We start from the raw sequence: 25,483 nt of genomic DNA, 5'->3' as shown, positions 1-25,483 counted from the left end.
ACGTAAGTACACATGTATATAGATTTGAAAATCATTTGTAGTTTCTTTATCATAGGAGAAAAAAATCATAGTTCACCACCTCAGGCCAAGGCCAAGATGTCTAACTAAATTACAGATTTTAATATTTGCCACAACTCCTCCAACATAAACAGATTTAAAAGACATGCAGTTTCAAATTAGGTGGCTGTTGGCCAGGTGGTTTTATACGGGGATGCGTAGAGCATCTTGGTAAATATCCTTGTCCTTATCCTCAAGCTAACAACAAACACCACAAACAAAAAAGACATTCAGTGTTTTTGCTCTCTTTGTTTCCAGGGAGTATTGTGAAAAGTAATTATTCTGTTGTATTTAAGAGGCCTATTTCATGGATGGGAAAATGTATCAAATTTCATTTGGCAGTTATTCAATCCTAGTTAATGTTATCTCCAGAGATAACTGCTTCAAAATGGGCTTCCAGACCTCAGTTCCTTGTATTCTACCATAGTCCTCTAAAGGGTGTAGGGCAAAAACTATAGAGAACGTGTCATCAATTTCTAGCTTAAGTGATAATGACAGAAAACCAGATATCAATATTTGGGTGCATCAAAATTAAACTTTGTTACCAATGTTATCTGGCTCAAAATACTTCTTTTGACATAGGTGCTTTTTAGAAAGGTGAAAAACAACAAGACTTTGGGGCCAGTGCTATGGCATCCCATATGTTCCACTTCCGATCCGGCTCTCTACTATGGCCTGGGAAAGCAGTAGAAGATGGCCCAAGTCCTTGGGCCCCTGCACCTGCACGGGAGACCCAGAAGAAGCTCCTGCCTCCTGTTTTCAGATTGGCCCAGCCATTGCAACCATTTGGGGATTGAACCAGTGGACCTCCTCCCAGCCCCCCACCCAACCTCTGGCTCTCTGTAACTCTACCTTTCAAATAAATAAATAAATAAATAAATCTTGAAAAAAAGTTTTAAAAAAATTAGCAAGACAGGGGCTGGCTCTGTGACATAGCAGGTACTGGCACCCTAAGTGGGTACTGGTTTAAATCCCGGCTGCTCCACTTCCCTCCCAGCTCCCTACTAATGGCCTGGGAAAGCAGTGGAAGATGGCCCAAGTGCTTGGGCCTCTGCACCCATGTGGGAGACCCAGAAGAAGCTCCTGACTCCTGGCTTCAGATGCCCCAACTCTGGCCGTTGTGGTCATTTGGAGAGTGAAAGAGCAGATGGAAGACCTCTCTCGCTCTCTGTAACTCTGCCCTTCAAATAAATATTTGAATCTTTAAAAAAATAGTAATAAGGCATTCAGGCAAAGAAAAAAGTCCCTGGGAACTTTAATTTTACACTCTTGTTTCTTCACAAACACCTAAGAAAAGTCGATGGGAATTCAGGGTAATTAAAAACTCCTTGACACAAAAGGCAGTGCTGGTGTCTGAACTGTAATCTCTCCATAAAATACCAATTATACATGACAGTTGTGGAGTACTGGATTTCAGATCTCTATCACATGAGAGAAAAGTAAACTTACTTTCTCAAATGTGCAAAACACCACTGATCCCCAAAGTGCATCTTTTAAAGATGCAGAAGTAGCCATGTGAACTTTTTTCAGTGACTCACAGGTGGAACTGAACGTTCACGAAATGGCAGCAGCCAGGAAAGACAGCAGGGGCCCAGAGAGTCTAGAGACAACAGAGCTACCTCTAAGAACCTCTAAGGTGTTGGGGAAAGACCTAAAGACTGGACATTCTGGCCGGCGCTGTGGCTCACTTGGCTAATCTTCCACTTGCGGCGCTGGCACCCTGGGTTCTAGTCCTGGTTAGGGTGCCGGATTCGGTCCCGGTTGCTCCTCTTCCAGTCCAACTCTCTGCTGTGGCCTGGGAGGGCAGTGGAGGATAGTCCAAGTGCTTGGGTCCCTGCACCCGCATGGGAGACTGGGAGCAAGTACCCGGCTCCTGGTTTTGGATCGGTGTAGTGCTGGCCATAGTGGCCATTTGGGGGAGTTAACCAATGGAAGAAAGACCTTTCTCTCAGTCTAACTGTGCTTGTCAAAAAAAAAAAAAAAAAAAAAAAAAAAAAAAAAAAAAGGACTGGACATTCTTCAACCACAAATGGTAATTTCCATTTTCTTTTGTTTAGAGCATTATCTCACCTTTTTATCCTCATGCAAGTAAACATTTAAAGGACTTCTCACTGAATTCAGATATGGATTGAAATGGTTTTTTTGCTTGGGCTTTGACTTGATTTTTACTATGTTTATTGGGAGAAGACTTCCTGTCTTAAAGACACACAATTTCCTTTTTTTCCCCCCAGTGTTTACAGTTTCACTTATGCTTTGTCTGAATTTTAAGGTAATTCCTTATTGTGCAATCCTTGGAGATTTATTTAATGCTTATTCTCCAGAAAATAAAATAATTTTCAAGAGGATTTAAACACCATCTAAATGATCCTGACCTTGACAGCCCTTATCTGTCATGTGACCCTGTGTGCCGGAACTTCCCTGAACTGTCCACCAAAATGGTTAAAATGAATGATTTTGTGATCTAGTTAGCGATGCAAATGGCTGCAAGCTAAATTCAGTTCATCTTTCGTTTTCTAACTCATAAATTCCATCTATTAGAGCTGTTTCATTTCTCCCTTCTGCATCTCCACTCCCCCACCCCCCATTCTCTGCACCACTTTCCTACAGTGGAAACCATAAGCAGATGCAGTGCACCCAGTGGGCACAGAAGTAGGAGGAGGCCGAATGAGCCCATTCCATCCCTTCCCTGCTCCAAGTAGCAGACTGTACGGAACTCAATCCCGTCACCCCCATGAACCAAGCCCCTCTAGGATAAACTGTGGGGGTACTTCCAAGCAGCTGCTTTTGTTCAGAGCCAAGCAAAAGACAATGGGACACGTGAGGTGGAATTGTGGATCCCTGAGTCATGCTACTGAGTGGGCACACACACTCACAAAGTCACATCCCAGATGATTCTGCACTGGAGATTTACCATGACCAACTGGCCTTTATTTTCCAGAAGTTTTTCTTATTATTTGAATAGCTCGTGGACGTTATAATGTACTTGGAAAGGGACTGTAGGTGTAAAGACATTTGCCTAAACTCTTCCCCATCTCCTTCTAAATCCTCACCCTTTGTTTTTTTTTTTTTTTTTTTTTTTTTTTTTTTTTTTTTTATCTTGAATGCAATACTCTCTCCCCAGCCCCTGGTCCCTCACAGACTAAGTTTCCAGCCTGTTCATTAAATTCCCTATTGTTCAATGAATCCAAGACTTCTGCCTTGTGCTGCTGTGTCCTTCACTTAGATACCCTGGGGCCATCCCCCAGGCCCCTCCTATTCTTAACCGCCTGGACTCTCAGGTATCTACTCATGGCCCCTATTCTGCTGGGTTCACACTCATATCAGTAGAGCTTGAGCCAAGCCCTTCCTGCCCCATCTTCTCATGGCTCCCTGACTGCTTCTCTCTTACTAATCCCACAGATCCCCTTGCTGTGCCTTTCCAGACTAAGTGGCTCTCCAGAGCTCTACTTTCTTACCACCTTGCTTTGCCCAGATGGGGCTCTTCCTGACTATTCTTTGAGACATCACCCTCAAAACACATTCAAGAGCATCACTTAGTCGTGCAGGGCATAAATCTTAATGATCGTGGTTCTGCTGCCATTCCTAAAAGCCTACATGTGAGCAGTGAGCATCCCAAGGGCAGGGACTGGCTGTGGGTCACAGGCTAGTACAGTGATACCGAAGTGAGCAACCAGATGCTTCCTAAATAGCAAAGAATGGCACATATCACATGACATGCATCTGTGAGATGACATCTGAAATCTAAAATGTGATATTGTCAAACACACCTTGGGTGTGTTTCCATCCAATAATAAACATTTCATTTAATTCAACAAATGCTGCTTGAGTGTCTCAATATACAAGGCACTATTTAGGCATTTTCAAGGAAAAACTAAAGAAGAGAGACACCTAATATTCTACAGGTACTTACATTTAATGATGGGATGATATAATTTCTACAGAGGATAAAATAAGATGAATGCCACAAAGAATACAAGGTTATGTAGGGTATGAAAGGGTGATGAAATTATATTTGATTGGGAAGCCAAAGACTGCTACAGGAAGAAGGTGGCATTTTTACATAAAGAAGCAGAGAGACTTTTCATTTGCAACATCTGGAGCCAGGCTGGGCCAACATCAGGATGCAAGCCCTCAATCCAGGCTTCACATGTGGGTCACAGGGACAAGTACTTGGGCCATGACTTGCTGCCTCCCAGGGTGCAAATTAACAGGAAGCTAGATTGGAAGCAGAGCTAGAAGTTGAACCTAGACACTCGGGTATGGGATATGAATATTCCAAGCAGCATCCCGACCACTTCACCAAATATGCACTCCTAGATGCATATTTTAAAAATTGACATATAACACTAATAAACATCTCAATTGCAAATGAAAATTTGTTTTTCCATCAATAAGTAGCATTCTTTAAGTAACTGTGTGTGTATGAAGACACAAGCAGCTAAGGACTATGTACTAACATGTGTTTCCATGTTGTCAGAATACATATTTCTGACCAAATGTAGATTTTGGAAAAGCCCTTTATAAATCTCAATGGCTTTCCTACAAAGTGAACAACACAGGGCGCTGTGGACACAAATGGTACCTCACTGTATGTGTGCATTACTGGCCCCAATGATTCACTCTTATTTAACTGCAGTGAAGTCTTTCATCTCCCTGCTATACAATAATAGCTTCCATATGACCAGTGGCTCTGCTATAAATAAGATCAAAAGCAAAAGAAAGGATTTAATAAAAGAAAATGACATTAAGAGTATCATTAAATCAGGGGGAAAACCCCCAATATCCAACTTTTCTTTTGGGGGGGATACGGAAAGGTGCAATAAAATATTATAGAGTAGGAAGCAGCTCCTGCATCTCCTGCAGACATTCACAGCAATAGGCACAGACCAAGCCCATGTGAGTAAGCCTCAGAGTGGCAGAGACCAAGCAGGATGGAGGAGTAGGGGCAGAACGTCCCCCCAAGGCTCAGGCTGAAGGACAGGTAACACACCGAACAGCAAGGTCCACCTTGGGAAGAACAGAGTGGAGTGTGTCAATGGCAAGCATCCATCCCTTTCTTCGCTCCCCTCTGTTTTACTTAATGGAGATAGACTTTTGGGTAATCCAGGGTTTCTCAGAGAATCATAACATTGCTCAACTCTAGGACATGAGTTCTGAGAAAGGAAGTTTTTTTTGGCAGTGCACAGTTACTTGATATGAAGAGCCAACTTCCCAAACAAATTTTCTTCTGGTTCTTAAAAAAAAAATTGCAATGTTAATCTCGATTCCCGACTGGATAAACAGCTGCTAATAACCTCCAGCTCCCGGGGGAGGAGGCTAACCTCCTTTCATCTTCAGACGAGTGGATACCTGACGTGCACTGCACTTTAGTGCTTCCACATGTTTCTTGCACTGCTTTTCTCAGAACTGCTTGGGGACCGGTCTTGCCAAGTCACAGTTCTTTTCTCCCTTTTCCTTAGACTGCATTGAAGAGCTCGGAAGACACGGTCAGCTGAGGCCCTATTTAGTTGAAAGGGTAGCTCTCGTTCTCTTCCTGTTGTTATGTCTAAAGAGGAAATGCAAGCAATTCTAATCTCCCAAGAAGACCAGTGCGTGGACCCTCAGCTGGAAGCTTTGTGAGGGGAATGACCATTTTGCTTTGTTTTGTATGTGGCTAAGCTCGCATTCAAGGGCTGACAATGATCAAAGATACCAATTTCTAACAGCATTGCTAATGCAATTACTTATATCGGTGTCTGTCCTAAATAAAGGTGCAAGCGTCAATACCTTTTTTTCTAAAAGGAAGTACCCTGTAGAAGACTACAGGGCTGATGGGCCCCTTGAGTCCTTTCTCACTTGTTCAAGAGCACCTGCTTTAACAGTGACCTCAGTTCTGCATCTCAAGATTCAGATATTTCACAAAACAGCTTTTTAAACAAAACCCAGCTGTTTCCCATCTAGACTACAGGGGGAAAATTTGGGCAGCTTACAGAAACATTACCCAGAGACTACCATTCTCCAATAACTTTCACACACTTTCAGTTCCAAACGAGACCCGTCCATGTGCAGAAGCTGGGGAGAAGGCAAATGCAAAATTAAAATGTGGAAATTCAATACTGTAGTTTTTGACAATATGTCCAATTAAGTGCTTTGAAACGAATGTGGCTATTGTATCAGGACAATGCTTCCCCCAAGATGTCACTTAACTAATACCGGCCAGATCTTTTGGTTAAACTCAACTTTGCAGTTCTGCAATGATTTATGGAGACAGAGGAAGCTATAATTACGTACAACTGTGAATGTCAACCAGTTAGATACAGAAAGCCCTCGTGCTACAGAAAATGTGATACTCTATCTTTCAACCCTCACTTCTGAGGCTGCCCCGCCTGAATCCTCTTTTTAGGACGAGTCCAGTTTACACTCGTGCTTTCTAAGCAATTAAGATATTTTTGATTTGAAGAATTTACAGCCACAATAAAAGTTAAAATAACACAACGGCCACAGAATCTGAAAAAAATACAAAATGGCCAAGGCCTAATCTTGGCTTTTAAACAGTGCCAAGTTGCTCCAGTATTTTCTGTTTTGGTATGAATGACATAACTGAATTACTTCATGAGCTGCTACTTTAATTCCTAAGGGTGGAAAATTCCATGAGTTAATTTAATTTGGACATAAAAAATACACACGAAGACTCGCTCTTCCTGTGGACTCTCATGTGCAATATCCGAGCCAATTGCTGGAACTGCGGTGCTGTGGAGGAGTGGCTTTCTCCCAGTGCAGCCTTAGCTGGGAGCTGCGACAGACAGACTCATCAGGCACATCTCTTACTTCTATTTGGGCACATTACAGCCTTTATTTTCATTTTTTTTTTAAATCATGTTTATTCTATGGCTCTGCAATGCCTTTTCTATGTATCTCTTACTGCTGAAATTCTACATAGACACTAATAGAAGGTCAATGATACAATGACACATTCTCTAAGAAGCTTTTCCTAGCTGTCTGAATCACTGGTTAGGTCACTGAGTAATTCTCTTGCATTATAATTAGACATATACTGTACTATTACCCGACCAGGATAAAAGGCCTATAAGATGAGAGACTTTTTCTTGCACATTTATGCATCTGTGATGGTCTCGGAAGTATAGCAGATGCAGAATGAGTGACTGAACACATGTGCATTTTCTAATACATACAATACTCTTCTCCCTCGAAAATCTACTATATTGAGAAAACAAATCTATTATACAGAGAAAACAAAGGGAATATTACATTTTTTAAATGCAAGGGTTATGCCTATTCCAAGCCATGAGAAGTTTATTATTGGGTCTTTGCATCCAATAAAAATTCAGTTAAAAAAATGATTACCAGGGTATTACAAATGTATCTGCTTATCCCTCCCTCAATGTAGGAAGAAAACAATACAGAAATATTATGTAGTTATTCTTGGAGGGGTCTGTTTCAAATATGTATTTTATGCATATATTTTATTTTTATTTTTTAAAGATTTATTTATTTATTTGAAAGGCAGAGTTACAGAGAGGCAGAGACGTCTTCCATCTGCTGGTTCACTCCCCAGATGACTGCAACGGCTGGAGCTGGGCTATCCAAAGCCGGGAGCCAGGAGCTTCTTCCAGGTCTCCCATGTGGATGGGGACCCAAGTACTCCAATCATCCTCTTCTGCTTTCCCAGGCTACACTAGAGAGCTGGATTAGCAGTGGAGCAGCTGGGACTCGAACCAGAGTCCATATGGGATGCTGGCACTGCAGGCAGCAGCTTTACCTGCTATGCCACAGTGCCAGCCCCTCTATGTATATATTTTAAAATTAGGAAAACAAGGTTTTTCTTATTCATTCATTTAAAGTTCATGGCTCCAGGATACTGAATACGTACTTTAGTGGGGAAAATGAGAAAACTGGCATACAGAGACTAAGGCTTGGGGGTAGACACCCAAGGCAGATTGACTGTTTCTCTGTCACATGGCCAGAATGTAGAGCCAATAGGTAGAGGGGGTGGGGAAGGAGATGGGGATACATCCAGCTGAGGCCCACTGATGTGAGATCTGGGTGTGCATGGTGTCCTAACCACTTAACTCAGGGGCTGTGCTGAGCGTCACTACTACCACTGTCTTCAAAACATTTTGATTTTTTCTTTAAAATAATGCTAAAGTATCAAATTGGCTAAAACAGTTTCCCTCTATTTTTTTCTTTAAGTTTTCTGTTTTTTTAAAAAAAGGTACAATATTAGTATGAATGAAAAACTTTGAGTTGAGGTTGCTAATGCTCTTATAAATATTTGATAGGGGCTGGCATTGCGACATAGCAGGTGAAGCTGCTGCCCTTGATGCCTGCATCCCATATGGGTGTTAGTTCGAATCCTAGCTGTTCCATGTTTGATCCAGCTCCCTGCTAATGACCTGGGAAAAGCAGCGGGAGTCAGCCCAAATTTTTGGGCCACGGCCACCCACCTGGGAGACCAAGAAGGAGCTCCTGGCTTCAGCCTGGTGCAGCTCTGGCTGCTACGGCCATCTGGGAAGTGAACGCTCACTCTCTTTCTCCCTGTCTCTCTCCTCTCTCTGTAACTCTTTCAAATAAATAAATAGATCTTTAAAAGAGAAAAATATCTGATAATTGAGGAGATTAGCAATTAGGATAATTGAAGAGATGGTGGACAAGAAATAGGCAACTATCCTAATTTAAAAAAAAAAAATCCCACCAATATAGTAGGCATTGTAATATGATGCTGAGGACTAAGATCTGGAGTGAAATTCTACCCTTCAGGCTATTTAAGAGTTCTGGAGTCCAGCACAGTGGCTTAGTAGGTAAAGCCGCTGCCTGCAGTGCTGACATCCCATACTGGTGCTGGCTAGATTCCTGGCTGCCCCACTTCCCACCCAGCTCCCTGCTAATGCACCTGGGAATGCCTAGTGCTTAGGCACCTGCACCAATGTGGGGGACCCGGAAGAAGCTCCTGGCTCCTGGCTTCGGTTCGGCCCAGCTTCAGCTGTTGTGGCCATTTGGGGTATGAAGCAGTGGAATGTCTGTGGTGCTGAGCATCATGGCTCAACATTTTCATTACTGGCTTTGATGTGGACATGACTGGCACCCAGCACATTCGTTAACAACACAGCTGACAGAGGATGTGACGGAATGGGGACCCAGTGTAGACCTTTAGACTAACAGATTGAAATCTGTACCATGAAGTTCAAGGGGGTTATGGGGAATTTCGCACAGGTACAATAAAAAGTGTACAAGGATAGCTGAGAGACTTGTGGTTTATAGATTTTAGCTGATTACAAGGTCAGTATGTCAGCAGAATGATGAGGCTTTAACAACAGCAAATAAGATTTTGTTGGGTGCCCTTAGTGAAGATATAATGTAATGAATGGAGGAAGTAGTATACCCACCCTTATTCACCCTGGAGATTTCTAGAGCACTGTGTTCAGTTTTAGGCTAAACACAATAAAGGTCCTTTGGAGTGGGGAAAACTTTGATAAATTATGCAGAATGTACCAAAAAGTCACAAGGCTCATCATGGAGAGTCAAAACATTTTCTAGGGTCAGTAATTGAAGAAACAGATATTTAGCCCAAAAAAAAAAAAAAAGTGCCCCTGAATATACCATCTTCAGTAGCTCAACGTTTTGCCAGTGTCTGCTGGGTTGGGTTTGGGGGAGAACAATAAGGACTAAGCAGAGAAGCAAACTGGAGCTGGACATATGAAGAATTGTCAAATACCTGATAGAAACAGACTTTCTGGGTGTTTGGAGGGACTCACACCTGCAGGAAGGAGGCTGACAGAAGCTTATTGACTGCTTGGCAGGCAATTTGTAGCGGATTGGGATGGAGATGATCTCGGAGGTCCCTGAGATGTTATAGCAATAACTGCTTAGATATATGTGCTCAAATGCACTTGGCACTCTAGGATGGCATTGCGAATCTGTGGAAATCCGAGGAGTGACATGGAAGACGATGCCTAGACTGATCATCCCTTTGTTGGAGGTCTACAAGAAGGAGCAAGGAGGTCTGCTGTTCTTGTGACTGCCTACCAGTAAATGCCACCAGAATACCACATCAGTCTCCACGACGCTCTTCTCATTAGCCCATTGGCAGAGCTAACTGCATCTTGTTGCAGGGAGCCAAGGGAAACTGAGTTCTCTGGGGTTCTATTAGCTAAGCCACAGTAGCAGAATGGCTTGCAATACCTGTTACGGTTTTGAAGTTGCTAGGGATGATGTCTGTTGCAGCACTGTGGGACACGGTACAAAGCATGTGGTTCTAGTTGATGGCTGATCTGCTTTCAAATCCCAGCTTGTCATTAACTGGTGACTCCCCAGGGTTGGGTCACTTCCCCTTTCTAGGCCTCAGTTCCTCAGAAGCAAAACAAAGGCAATGGGTTAACTGACTTCTGGGGTATTTCTGGAAGCTAAAATTCAATGGTCTCAACTCTTAGCGAGGCAAACAATATTAGTTGGATTCATGAAGCCCTAAATGGGAAAAGCTTTCACAAGCTTCATGTCAGTTAAATAGAAAGGTGTCTCCTCACCCATGAATATTCTTTTGGTAAATTTTATTTCATTAAAAAGCTGCTGAAAAGAGAGAGACTGGGCTAAGCCTGTCTTGATACTGGTGGTCTCTGAAATGGGGGATGCAGCAAGGAGTCTTGGGGTATGCTGGGGAGGGTAAGTGTCAGGGATGAGTTCCGCTGGGCTCCTCTATGCCTAAGTCAACCAGAGCAGGCGTTCGTATGAGACCACGATTCCTCACCCAAGAAACCATGGGCTCTTTCGCTCCCGGTCAAGGCAATGGGCCCCTGTCTTCCCTGGGCCTACCGGACTAGTACGCAGCGATCTGTTTAAACACAGGTCCTTTCTGACTAATCCGTGAACCTCTTAAGAGCACCGACCACGTCTAGGCATAAAGCCTCTCATTTGGTAACCATCACTAAATGTTTCTGAGATGACTATATTAGCTTTAAACAGAAAGGTCTGGGAGCCATACTAATGTATTAATAGTACAGGAGGGTTTTTAAGTCATGACACTACTTACAGCTAACCAGGAAGCAGCCAGGGTGGCAGGGAGGGATCTGTGATGGGAGTTTTGCTCCTACTCAGTTAAAAGAAGAGGTGAGGTCACTTGAAAGGCTTGCTTTCAGGTCTCATCTGTGGATATGAATACTGAATGAATAATGGAGAGAGCTGTATTCGAAAAATTGCCATGTCAATAATGTATAAGAAATCTCCAGATTTAATATCAGGATTAAAGATGGAGGTAACTGGGGTGCAGAGGGGATTATATCTGATAAGAGTTTATGACTAGGTTAGTGGCCTACTTGGCTGTTTCATTATTTTCCTACATTCACAGATTTCTACTCTGATTCTATCAGAAAAGTCGGTGGTTATGGTATGAAAAACACTTCAAAATTAAAATGTATTACTTCAAGGTCCCTAGTAGGGAGAGTTCCCACCTCTCAACCACTCAGCATGAACACACTGATTTAAGGATAAATGCTCAGACCATCGTGGTTCTACTTGGGCCCGCCAGTACACTGGAGAAGTTCTCACCTCTGTCTGCACTGCACTAAAGAGCTGTTCCGGGAACTCGGCCATAAACTACCTGGAAACTACTTTTGCCAACTGACATTTATCAACATTTGAAAATCACAAGCTCCCAGAGCCTAAAACTCATTGTGAAAAGGTATACTCACAGACAATCTCTGGGGAGTACTCAGGGGCGTAAAAAAAAAAAAGACCTTTGAATTTGGAGGCAGATGAGTTTGAATCTATGCCCATGCCTTGAAACTGACCGCTCAAAATTTCCAAAGCTCATTTTGCCAGCACCTGAAATGGCCACTATGATCTCCGTCAGTGAGCGCCTGGGGACCCGTCCGACACTCAGAAAACGTTATCTTTCTTTTCTTCCCTTTTGACTAAGGATCTATTTACTGGGAGAGAAACTACATGTTAATATGTAGTACTCAAGGAATTCACAACAAGTGGTAAGGCAAAGTTATACCTCTTAAAGATGCACCACTATGCATAGCTCACTGAGATAAATATCTAGAAATGGTGTGACTCATAGAGTAGTGCCGAAAATGACTATCATGGGTGGAGGCAGTGAGGGAAGGCTTCCTGGAAGCGGCAGAATTTGAGTCAGAGCTTTGAGAATGGGTGGGAATTAGACAGAAACAAATGGATAGGGCAGACCAAGTGGGCCACACACAAAAGAAGAAGCTGATGAGAACACAGCGGGCAAGTTCTGGTAATGTCTTCACACTGGTCTTGCTAGGAAACGCTACATAATGGAATAGCTAAACCTAAGGTTTTTGGTAAGTGGTGATGGGTCTTAAATGCTGGCCTACGGAAGTGGCCTTTATCTTGCACATCATGGGAAGCCAGGGAAGGTTTGAAGCAGAAGGGAGCACAGTGAAAGAATACCATCTAGAAAGCTCCCAAGTATACAACGTTCACTCTGGGGTTAGGAGCCTTGCCGTTGTGAAAAAAAAAAATCCCTTTCATTATACTAATACTTAGTCAATCACTGAAGACCTACTTCAGAACTCCAAGGAAAACATTTTATGAATCAAAAGCTAAGTACAATATGTTAGCAATTAAATGAGATAACATAATAGCTGAGGCAGAACCACAGTTCTCCCCACCACGATCTCAGACTGCTGCACAAAGAAACGCTTCTATCATCTTCCAAGTGATCAAGGCATTTTGTTTTGATTTTCAGAAGGCGGGGAGAGAGGAAATGAGAAGAGTAGGGAGGTCAGGAGGATTCAAAGCTGTCTATTCTTTAATCAGAGGGAATTATTAAGGAGAGTTAGAGAGGAGCCTTGCACAAAGCCAAACCAGCTCTGGGATGGGTCTCAAGTTACGGGGACGCCCCAGCTCCAGAACCACAGAGCAAGGTGTGTAGCTGGGCGGGAGCGGCTGGCCAGTGCTTTCAGCCCAGGTTTCCGGCGCATACCTCCCACTGCTACTTTATTCACTGCAGCTGGCCAGCGTTTTACAGCCTGTTTCATGTATTAAAATTCAAATGTGGAAAACATTACCAGTATCCTCCTTGCATTTTTGTTGTTGTTGTTGGGGGGGAAGGGGGCGGGTTTTCTTTTTCCTCCCCTTGGACTTCCTTTTTAGTGTGGAATGCATCCACTGGTCAAAGGCTCGCTTCAGACTGACTGAATTCAAGAACTATTTCCTCTGCGCTTACGTTTTTGTTTTACATTTCCTACCAGTTCGCTCAAGGAGAGATATGCCAAGCCAGGGTCTCTCACACACAGGAGCGCTGCAGGCTGGACGAAGCCCCAGCTTGGTTCAAAGGGTGGCAGGAGACAGTGGCATCTCTGGAGGCATCCTGTCCCCTAACTGGTCCTGCGCCATCCTGGACTGGATAGTAGCCATCTTCAGAGGAGTGAACAGAACCTTTTCTTTATCAGCAAACCTGATGATTTACCCCTTCCGTGGGGCTTATTTGTTGCTTCAGAATCAAAGAGGTTTCTATGAAGCACTACAAACCCAGCGACTTCCCTTTTCCAACTGTTCCGTTCCATTCTCCCCCTCCCCCCTAAATGGGGGACACTCCAACTTCCCAGGTCCAAAAACAATTCTAGTCTTTTCCCCTCACTTCATTTCTGAATCAAACTCAAAGGAGAGGTAACTCATAGGTCACATGGTTCGGAAAGGCATCCAGGTAGAGTTTAATATCTTCAAGCAGCATTTACCCTACATTGGTATGAAGAACTAATGACACATTTATGGAAAAGACCCTCGCCTAGAGTGCAGGGTTGCATCCGTTTAACATATGCAAAGTGAACGCGGCTACAGAAATTAAACTATTTTTCTCGTGATTGAGAGCAGATATACAGAAATGGTTATAAGTCACAGATCTGGCTTTTAATAAAGCCGGATTTCTTAATTAAAAGCAGTATTGTTTAAACATTGTAGTTTTTTTAAAAAGAAGCTGTACAAACGAAAACCTCATATTATGTATATCCCAAGTGTATTTAACATGTTACCTGAGGCCAAGCTAAATTAAAATCTAGGCTTTCCTTTTGTAAACTCCCAGAAACTGCCATGAAAAGACAAACAATTTTTAGTCAATGATGAATTTTTAGGGTAGAGGTCAAAGAAAAGTAAAAAGGAAAAAAAAATTTAGGTTTGGCATTCAAAAATATCTTTCCACATTTTAGAAGTGAGTGAGTTCATTGCTTCTATTTATAAACTAGTATTTTTGGCTTCAAATTGGTTGCAGGTTTCAATATTACACCACTCAGGATGGCACCCTTAATGTTACTCTTTTATTAAGAAAAAAAAAAAGACTACTACTGATCAAGAACTAGAAGGATCTCAAAAAATTCGTACTTATTTTGCATTTCCTTTTAAAACTATGTTTAAGCAGGAGACGCCCCTACAATCACGGAAAATAGGCCTCACCCAAGCTACCTGTAAAGCGCCTGTCAAGGACTGGGCAGGACACGAGGGCTTCACTGAGCAGCAGTTTCAGAGGAGCAGAGTCACACAGAATCACTCGTAAAGCCAAATTCTCCACCTGTTTGGTCACCTCATTAATTGTCCTCTCGTAATATGTTGTTAAGAAGATTCTCTGACTCTTGATAATCATCCAAAAAAAAAAAAAGATGCTCTCCAAAATCCCTTCAAAAGTAATGGGCAAAACTGAAATTCCAATTGTTATATGGATGCATCTGCTTAAATATTATTCAAATAAAGACACGGACAGAAAGGTAGTGGGAAAACTCATGCTCACACTCAATCTCATGGTCCTACGCCATGCATTTATTCAGGCGAGTGCACCGTCTATTTTGACCTCCCATCCTTGTGACTCAAAGGCATCATCTGGGCATCTTTAATAAAAATACAACCCATTCATACTGAAATACCAGCATCAAAACATGAACCCAAGTTGTGTCCTTTGATCAAAGTCACTGAGATACATAAGTTACAGCAGCAAAGGCCTGGCAATTCCCTCCTAGCTATCTATTTTAGTGAAGCAGACACATGGGCCTCCCCCCACCACCACACCCACACACTGGCATACAACCGTTCATACGAGCTTTATGTAGAAGAGTCCATGAGTGAAAACAGCCTAGATATCCCTCACCTGAGGAACCATCAATCTATCAATATCATGTGGCACATCCACGCAGTGGAATACTATTAGGCACTAAAAACAAATGAAGCTCTCATAGCTGGTACAAGATGGCTAAACCTTGAAAAGATTGGGCTAAGTGAGAAAGACCACCACAATTGCATAAATCTACAGAAGCCGAAGTGCTTGTCAGGGGCTGGGGCCTGGAGGGATGGGTGATGACTGCTTAATGGGTACCGGCGGGTTCTCTGTTTTCATAGGGGGGAAATTGTCCTAAAATTAGACTGTGGTGGTGGTTATAGAACCCTGTGAATACACGAAAACAAGCAAGCTGAACTGAACCTGTAGACAGGGGATCTGTATATGAAGTGAACTGTATATCTCAGTAAAGCTGTTTACAAAAACCAAGCAGCAGCAGTAGCAATTCTTCCTGAAATTGTAACTCTGCCCAACCACACAGGCTACGCACTCACCATGAGTGAATGTCTGTTGGCTGAAAGAAGGCCGGTTCCATACCCTGAGCCCAAACCGCCCATAGCTCCATTGTGAGAAGGTCCAATGATCCCATGCATGTCCCCGTGACCACCGGGCATAGCTGTGGACGGGCCCACCGCATGATTCCGGAGAACGTGAATAGCATCATCCAGTCTTTCCAAACGGTCTTCAATTCGGCTTTGCTATTGGGTAAGAAATGTGAAATGTGATTTAGTGCAAAACGCATGCGCAAGTTATGGAAGTAAAACTTTAGTTGACACAAACCACACTTTAGGTTTCTGACTATATGTTTCCAATCAAGTTTATTTCCTTAAGACAATAATAAAAATAGTGTCTTTCCTAGAAAACTGGTGGAAAACATTAATGTTAAAATTATAGTGTTATTTTTCCTGAACAAAGTAAATTCAGTAAGTCTTCCAGGAGATTATTATGTACACATGCTACACTGTACTGCATTAGTTTAAAAGAGAATTTCAATTTACTTTAGTAGAGAAAAACATACATTGAATTTAAGGAACATTTTGGCAGGCATTCATTATAAAGTTTAAAAATTATCAATGGAAAGATGACCTATTTAGAGTTTCCCAGCATCCTCTCTGAAGGCCTCCCCTGTGGCATATGCTGAAAAACTAAGTATCAAGAAAGATGCACATAAAAAGCACATGGATGGTAATTTCTTGTTGAGTTTTTACCTGTGTTTCTTGCTTTTCATCCTTTACTAATAGCAACTTGTGTGTTTATTTCTGTGTGCTACTTTACTGAAAAAAATCTATGAAAATTCCGTCAACCAAAGTGGTATAGATTTTAACACTGAAGGGTCATGAAGACTTGAATCAATTGTCATCAGAAGCTTCCAATTGATTTCAAAACTCATAAGATATAAGGGTGTAATTTTCTGCTACCTCGTGTAATTAAAAACCGCATGATCTTTTTACATGCTAGCCATTAGTATTCTAGTTTTATCCAACTAAATAAGGCCTATATTACATGAATAAAAGTGACATGTAGCTACGTATTCTTTCTTTAAGGAACTGAGATCAACAACAATATCAAATACCAATCTCTGGTGAGCACTGCGATATACCATCTTACTGGGTCCTCATTCCACACAAGTACATGGCAGGCAAGCAGGCAGAAGACGTTATTCCTTCTATATAGACGTGACAACTCATCACTCAGTGTCACGCTGCAGCAAACAGTAAAGTCAGGGTTGGAATCGAAGTTTTTTGACTTTAAATCTAGTGCGTTTCTGTACTGGATCAACCTACACTCTCTGGGTGCTAACATGCTGTGCAAACAGATGGAGCAGCTCCAAAGCATGAGAAACACAATGTCTAATTATTCTATACCAAACAGAAGAATGTGTGTCTAATATAGTTAGTGTATGGTATAGAGCATTTTGATTTGGTGGGTCTGGAAGTTGAAATGACCTTCCGAGGCTGCTAGCTCTACTGCTTACTTGACTTTGGAAAGACTGCTGCACGTCTTTGCTTCCACAGTTTTTAATTTATAAATAGAGGAATGAGGCATACCCTTCTAAGTGTCAAGGGAAGCATGGAAAGAAACTGCATGTGCCTATCACACTGGCTGATTCAGCTTCCTGACAAGACAGTGATGCGGTGAACCCCTTCTTAAGGGACTGAAGCTGTGGTTCTATTCGCAAGATGGACAAAGCCTGTTTTGACGGTCGGGCCCTAGGGAATACTCAAGGGAGGGAAACGCTAAACAGAGCAATGGATTATTTGGATGTGGTCTGCAGATTGCTGGGCTAGGCAGTGCACACGCTAGCTCCCCGAGTGCTGGTCGTTACTGGCTAAAATGCAGAGCTGAATGTGCTGCACACTTCAGCATGGAAGACCCCAACAGAGGGCCGCTCACCTTTGCATTTTCATTTTTACATTCTCCTTCATTTAAAGAGTGAGCCAGAAGGGAAGAACCACTGGCAAGACAACATTACTTTAGGTTAAAAAAATATGCTTCCTTCATGTTTTTCTCCAAATATGGAGGAAGAAAGGAAACAAACAAAAAAATCAACCCTGTAGGAAAAAAAGGGTCTTTCCACGTGCTGTTCCTTCTTCCCATCCAGTGCACTTGCAGACCAGATCATCTCTGCACAGATCAGTGTGGGTTTCAAGTCGCAATCACCATGAGTTGAGAAACACTAAGGAAAGTGTCAGACACTGAATCATCAAGTGAGAATCTATAATATTTTATGCCCAAGGAGATTGTCAGCTACTCCCTTCTGGCGGAGGAAGATTTCTTTCCTATTCCTGGTATTACTGGATTTCCATGAGAACCACACTGAGTGAGGGGATAACCAGGACACCTCTCAGGCAGGGGTTTAAGAGGACGCCTCCTATACTCTGTTTCAAGTGTTCCAGCTGCAGCTCCAGCATCTGGATGCCAGGAGAACTATTTAATCAATAGCAGGGATCTTTCCCAAACACGAGGAGGCTTATTCTCCCAAGACTTCTAATATCTTATGTCGTTCTAGATATTTTGAGTCCTGGGGCTTCCCCTGCAGTGGTATCTGGGTTACCATCTACAAACAGGAACAAGCAGTCTCACAACTTGCACTTCGGCCACGCTTGTGTGCCTAAGGGTGACCTGAAGTCATGATGCCTGAAAGCTAAGAATCCCTGAGAGTGATGTGGACACACAAAGGAAAACAAGGTGTGAAAATGGTGAGAGCAGAAACTGGCAGGTGAACCATACCAAAGAGTGTAAGGGTCCTTCGTAGTTAGGAGACGAGGAGGCCTGTCCTCCGTTTCTAGACCAAACAGCAGTGCCTGCTGATAGCAAAAAGGGAATGACAATTAGAGCGACACAAACTTACAAAGAAACTCATCAGTCCCTTTAGAAACAGCAATGCCGATTTACACGCAAGAACTGGTGGGCAAGGAAAACATCTTTAATGTAAACTGTAGACTACTGTAAGACTTCCTGTCCCCCCAGGCTGCCTCCTTTAAGGGAACACGTGCCTGATTCTGAATTCTAGCTAGGACAGCTCCTGCAGAGGAGACCTGTAGCTATGAGGTCTGCAGACTTCCAAGAATGTGAGGTGGAGGGCTGTCGTCCCTTTACCCAGGGAGAGTTGATGCTGAACCAAATTTCTCTCCCCAGTGGAAAACAACTTTGCTATGTGTTTAAAGAATGACCTTTAAAATGAGATAAACCTTTAGTAACCTTTTACGAGAGTAAGATCAGGCAGCAGCATTCACTAAACCAGAATTTAAAACCTCCATACATCAGTAACAACTGAGGCGTTTTTTTCTGAAGAAGATAAATATTTTATGATTCACTAAAAGAAAGATGCCTGCACTTTCCATGTCTAACCTACGAAATATAAACGACTTTTACATTTAAATGAGTACATATTCAGGGAAGAGAACTTAGAAAATACCTAATTCACAAAGGAAAGACATAGTAGCTCCGGTCTCATTGAAATCTCATACCCTGACACTTTTCAAATCCATTCTTCCTGTCTCGTCTGGGTGTGCCTGTGTATTTTTATGCTAAATAAAAACAGGATATTTTGTTCAATTAGTTTTCTTGATAGAATTTGGACAGAGCTGTCGGTGTGAAAATAGCAATCTGTCCCCATATTTATATCTTCATAAAACTTCTTTCTTCCTAACATGTGGTCTTCCATGAGGCATTACCAGGAGCCAAAAAGTGCCATCTCTAGCCTTATTTCTGTGCCTTCCACCTAAAGCAGGCTCCTCAGGTTGAGCGCATTTACGGTGTTCCCCAAGTCACGTACCCTTTCTGGACCCAAGTACACTCATCCATAGAATCAAGGCATTAGTCTACATGGGTTGTTCTCAAACTTTTTATAGATCACAGAACTGTCTTATTTTTTTGCTTTTTCCACATTAGAAAACAGATGACATGAGAGCTGCTTTGACTGAAATGGGGGATATGGATTTCCACGTGCTTGGATGTCTCAGGTCCTTTGCACCCAACCTTCTCTGGTTTTGGAGATCGACACCTTAGGTCATTTTCAGAGTCTAGGAATCTGGTACCGAACGGGAGGAACAGAATACTGAACTTTCCTTTTCTTTTCCACCATGGGGGGCGCTTTGCTATACTCTTCTAGTCATCCTCTTCTAGTCAGTTTTAACTTGGTCGCCCTGGACAAAAAGACTTTGGCATCTGGCATCCCTCCTCTTCTCCTGTGACCCTTCTCTGGGATGGGGCCTTGAAAAATGCTGCTATTAAGTCCGCTAAGCCACAGTCATCACTTCTTACGAGTTTTGTAGCAACCTGAACCCTCCCATTCTCTTCTAGGGAACCCAGTTTATAATAGGCCCTGAGAGTATCATATACAGAAAATGAAACAGGGCTTGAAGAAGCAACATTTAGGCAAGGGACTTCACTAGAAATTATAGGAAGGTCAGGTTTCAATCAGATACAGATGTGATTCAGATTTTTTTAGAAGCCACCTGTCCTCTTTCCAAAGAGCAGAGACATGTGCCAGGCAAGGCTTTCTGGAAGCATTTATATAAGGAAGGGCAGGGAGTCTCTTAAACGTACCTCTGAAAAGTGAAATGATTTACTGATATAATTTGACAAGTTATAATTATTCAATTTGAATCCTTAGGTCAGGCTGATCTGTTATACTATGGAGGTAAGCATTCACTTACCATCACACAATTACTTCTCAACTGATTTACAAAATCGCAGTTTTCTCCCTAAAATTCCAATGACTGAACTTTAAAAAGAAAGAATTTGGAAAGCCTACAATTTCTGCAGGAAATGATGCATTTAAATTGTCTATATCCAATGACTTTACAATCTATATTCATACGCATGACTATATTAACTAATTTTCTTCATTGGAAATTTTATTTTATTGGAATACATTACTCTGCCATTGCGTATCTTGCAGAGCTATGAAAAGTTTAAGAAATATTTTCCTATATGCTTAGGTAGTCCACAAAAATCAGCTAATTTTTAAAAACAATTTTAGATAGGTGATCTGTCTCTCCTATGTCATTTATATGGGAATGCGAGGCTTTGAGGTTTGGGGAGGACTGTTTGTATCCCTTAGAGGAGTAAGTACAAAAGGAATATTCTTATCATAAACGATTACTGTGATGAAATGGGATTTAAAATACAGTACCTGAGAGTGAAGGTGGAGAGCCAACAGGAGTCGAAGGGTTTGATGAAAAGCTGTTGTTAGTGTGATCTGGAGAATAGATCTGAAAACAGTGGGGAAAAAATGCCATCACTCATCAGGAATAAACAATTTGCAGTTTTTTAAACCACAAAGTTGTCAGTGCAATTCATTTAAAACTTCCTGGTTAGAAAATGCATATAACTGTCACCTGTGGTACACAATATTCTACAATGGAAAACTTACACTTTCAACTTCCCTGTCTTCATCCACAAAACTCGGTCAGATAGTGTCATCTCCAAGGTTTTCCCAACCCTTTAACTATGATGAAGCCATTTGCCTCTCCTTAGAAGGCCTAGATTAAATAAAATCTTTTTTGAATACTAGCTTTGTGCCTTTCACTTAGGGCACACAGCTAGTCTGAGTCAAATTTATTTTATGCTCTCAATAGCAAGGGAGAGCCAATCAGAGAGACAGCATCTTGGAACAAAGCTTCACTTATATTTGCTAATTCCAGGGTTAGCTTTGGAAGAAAACACCATTACGTGCCCTCAGACAAATGAGGCATCCCATTTTGTCAGTAGGGAATGGGCAAGACATGTTGGGGTCCGGCTTTCGAGCAGCTGGTGAGCAAAGCAGAGAAACTGAGGCTCTGAGATGCCGATGCCAGCTCCTCACGCACCTTGGCTATTGCCATTTTCTTTATTCAAATGCTTTTCTCAAAGTGTTCTAGAACCGCCCCTTGCAAAGTCAGGCTTGGATGGCCATTGAGAACCCACAGTACTCTGGAGCAAAGAAACCTGCCAGAAAAACGTACAAATCCACAGGCCTGGAGAATATCCCCAGATCTGAGAAGACAAAATAGAAGCACCAGCCATGCACTGGGAGCTTCCGGGCTCTCTCCATCAATTTTCCAACAACCTTCATGTAATACAGCCAGCATTTTCCCAAAACCAAAGTTATCTGCCCTTCATTTCCTAAAATTTCCAAATGTCCACTTCTGATTAAAGTTCACCCTTCTACAATGGTGCCTGTGGAGTCCAAAGTCAATATTTCCTCACCGAAGCAAGTGCTTTCCCCAGGGCATCTCCAGTCTGCGAGCTGCCTGCTGCCCCGCTTCCTCTATTTGCTGCAAAAACAAAAGGCAGAATATGAAAACCAGGCGGTGAGACGTCTAACAATCTTCTATTCCTGGTCCATTTACTCACAATTTAATTGCATTTTTAATGCTAATTACAACACATTAATCTTTAATTAGCATTAATTTGTTTGCTGAGGTAGATGTCAAATATATTCATGTTACATTTTTTTACAGATACAATATAAACTTGACACCTTGGTTTAAAGACAAAGTATTTTAGTTGCTGTTACTTTACCCCTTGTAGCTCATGAGTATTGTAATGAGGAATGGTAGCAAGCTGCCATTGACATTTATCACTCAGAAGCGTGCAGTACCTTCAGGTCTCTGCAGCCCCCAAGATTCAGCTCTCCTTTATATTTTTATGTCACAATTGGAATTATTGTCACAAATAATTTATGTCTGTTTTGAAATCAATAAAAATTTAATACACAGCAAAATGGGCATTCTTTTTAAAATTCCAGAATAAATGAGAAATAAGGCGAAAAAACATCTATAACAAGTCTGGCTAACAGAAAATTTATATATATATATGTGTGTGTGTGTGGTGTGTGTGTGTATGTGTATGTATATATGTATACTTAAATTGAGAGGCAGAGAAACAAAGAGACGGAGAGACTGGAGAGAACAAGACCTCCCATCTACCAAGTCACTCCCCATATGCCCCACCACTCTCGGGACTGCAGCCAGGATCTCAGAACTCAACCTGTGTCTCCTCCATGGGTGACAGGGACTAAACTACTTGAGCCATCATGGCTGCCTCCCAGGGTCTGTACTGCAGGAAGCCTGGAGTCAGGAACCCAACTAGGAACTGAAGTCAGGCACTTTGATGTGGAATGCAGGCGCCTTAACAATCAGGCTACATGCTCTCTCCATTTTCAATATCTTAAGTAACATATTCTCTATGTATTTAAGTTTGTGTTCACACTAAAAATATTTGAACTATTAGGCAACTAAAAGGTAATATGGCCTTAAATTCCAGAAATATAGTAAGTACATATTTATGAAGCTTATCTCTACCATCTTTTATGTTTAATGTTTATTTAATTGAAAGGCAGAAAAGGAGAGAGAGAGAGAGAGATCATTTAACTGTTGGTTAACTTCCCAAATGCCTAAAACAGCCAGGGCTGGGCCAGGCTGAAGACAGGTTCCTGGAACTCCATCCATGTCTCCCACATGGGTGTCAGGAGTTCAAGTACTTAAGCCATCATCAACTGCTGCCTCCCAGAAGTATCAGCAGAAAGCTAGATCTGAAGCAGAGTAGTTGAAGCTCAAACCAGGCAATCCAATGTGGGATGTCAGCATCCTAAGTGGTGGCTTAGACCACTGTGCCAATAATGCCCACCTGCTCTACCATCTTCATTCAAAGTTAGCTCTATTCGACACATATGTACAATGAAGAGGCATATTGGGCTGGCTAGTGTTCTTCAGAGCTTGTCAGTGTTACCACAATGACTGTAACTTAGGGAAGGTTGCATTTATTAAGGTTTCCAAATGAGCAAATAGCCACAGTACTTAAACAAAAGCTATTAAAGTTCCAGGGGAAGATATGTATCACTGTTTTATAAAACAAGATACAGGAAATCTGAAGTCAACTGAAGAACCCAAGTGCAATTTCAGTGCATGCAACACAGTTAAAGATTTCCATCTCTGCTCTTGAACCAAGAGACCCCTTTCCGACAAACACACCAACATAATTTGTAAATCTCAGTGGTGGGGCCAGATGTCCAGTAGTCAAGTTCTCTGCTTTTCTAGGTCATAATTTCATTCTCCTGACCTCTACTTAGCATAATTAAACTATGCTTGTTATTTTTACATATTTACCTGTTGGCCATGTCACTTAATCTTTTGATTTATGCTTTACTTGGGTTAAGACATCTACACTCACTTTTATTTTTTAATTACTGAAATACTGAGAGAAAACTGGAATATGATTAAAAAGCATAATTACCTTCTGACAAAACAAATCTCTTCTTTACCATAAATTTATATTTAAAAGATAATGAGCTACTTAGTATTAAAGATTATATGTATAAGGATAAGCACATTATTTGAAATAAAGATCTGATATACAATTGAGTTCATGGAAGTAAGTCAGATATCAAGAGTATTAAAAATATTTAATACAAGATAAATGGTAACAAATTATATCTAGTGTGAAAAATAAGAAGTATTTATGTATTAAGGAGTTCTTTAAAACCTAAAGAGAAAATAGCAAAAATCTGAAAATGTAGATGGCATCAACATTTTATTTTTTGGAATCCATCACCATGATATTTGGGGGTAACGATCTTTTTTTTTTCCTAAAAGAAATATTATCTCTTCATTATAATACACCTACAAATTAGATTTAGCAGCCAAAATGGTTTGTGGTATCTGCTTGATTTGAATATAGATCTTCATGAATTTCAGAGCCACACTGGAAAAAACAATCTAGTTATCTAACAAAGAGCCTACACCAAAAGAGAACAAGCTATTGTTTCATTTACAGATAAACTTTGCTACAGTAGTGGCTTTCAAAACACTCATTTTTTTTTTAACAATTTTAAAATGAAGATAATACATTTAGAAAAGTATTTTCTGGTATTTTTATGAGACAAAACAAAATTGAAAACCAAGAAGAATACTTTAGGAATATTTAAAACATAAATGATATATATGACATGATTAAAGTTTAGGAGAGAAAAGATAATATCATTATGATTTTTTTTAATACTACACCTTTCTAAGAAAACCTATTAGTATCCATTTTATCCAGGGAGGTAGGAAAACTCAGGAAGTGCAATAAAAAGCAAATCAACTCCTTACTTCATCTTGTCATGAAAATGTTTCAGAAAACTACAAAGGCTACTCATGGAAGCCACTGATAAGAACGGACTATTTTTTAACATGAAGCCATTTTACCTTGTAACAGCTGGACAGCCAAACCCACGGGCTTAAATTTCAAAGCAGTTTATTGGGGCCAGTTTTCCCTTTCACTTGGAATGCCTTTTGTTCTGTCCCAGGAAACACTGGAGAAGACACATTTTCCAGATTCCCTGAACACATTAACACTACATGGGTCCTCTCTAACAGATTTCTCTCTTTCTGTATGTGGCTGATCTATCAAAGGGCATAAATAATCAGAAAGTAAATATATTTTTAATTCTCAAATGGTATAATTTGTTTTGCACGGAGAAATGGGTCATGTTTAGCAAAACACAGATCAAAGCCATCTCTTTGGCTTCAATGTCCTAGGACTTAATTACCATTTTAGGCCCAAGTTTTTGTCAACTTACATTGTTGGAGATTGCCAAAATGTCCAAAGTAAAGATGAAAACTGTTGCCTTAACTTAGTAAAGGCCATGTGGATTTCTTAGGCAATTTTTCTTCTAATCAATTCGACTTGCTTAAGAGAAAATATAATCGTCTCTAAGTAGAGCCGTAACACAAATATCAAATGAAGACTAACAGTTATTAGGAGGAACTGTAATTCTGTAGGAATAGTCAACACTTCCAAGCTACCCAAGCAGTGTTTGGAGAGCTCGCAAACAGGTGCTATTGTTGGCTACAAGATGAAGCAGAAAGAGGGATTTTGTATCTTGGGCTA

The 25,483-nt window shown here is 41.4% G+C and overlaps 1 protein-coding gene across 50 annotated transcripts in view; it reads right to left on the bottom strand.

Annotated features, from left to right (window-relative positions):
* Window positions 1-25,483, bottom strand: part of TCF4 (transcription factor 4) — a 390,316-nt gene that overhangs the window by 16,335 nt on the left and 348,498 nt on the right. For 28 of the 50 annotated variants that reach the window (XM_051851926.2, XM_070050130.1, XM_070050128.1 and 25 more), the window contains 4 exons: window positions 21,818-21,885; window positions 20,763-20,841; window positions 18,353-18,429; window positions 15,616-15,819 (listed from right to left, as the gene is read on the bottom strand). In XM_051851926.2, the coding sequence (XP_051707886.1) occupies window positions 15,616-15,819; window positions 18,353-18,429; window positions 20,763-20,841; window positions 21,818-21,885 (428 nt within the window). The remainder of the gene's footprint in view (window positions 1-15,615; window positions 15,820-18,352; window positions 18,430-20,762; window positions 20,842-21,817; window positions 21,886-25,483) is intronic. The other 22 variants (XM_070050132.1, XM_070050140.1, XM_070050149.1 and 19 more) reach the window with 1 other exon arrangement.

Source organism: Oryctolagus cuniculus, chromosome 10 (genome assembly GCF_964237555.1).
Source record: "Oryctolagus cuniculus chromosome 10, mOryCun1.1, whole genome shotgun sequence".
NCBI classification, from domain to species: Eukaryota; Metazoa; Chordata; class Mammalia; order Lagomorpha; family Leporidae; genus Oryctolagus; species Oryctolagus cuniculus.
Note: the sequence above shows the minus strand (reverse complement) of the source record. Positions and strands in the feature narration are given on the sequence as shown.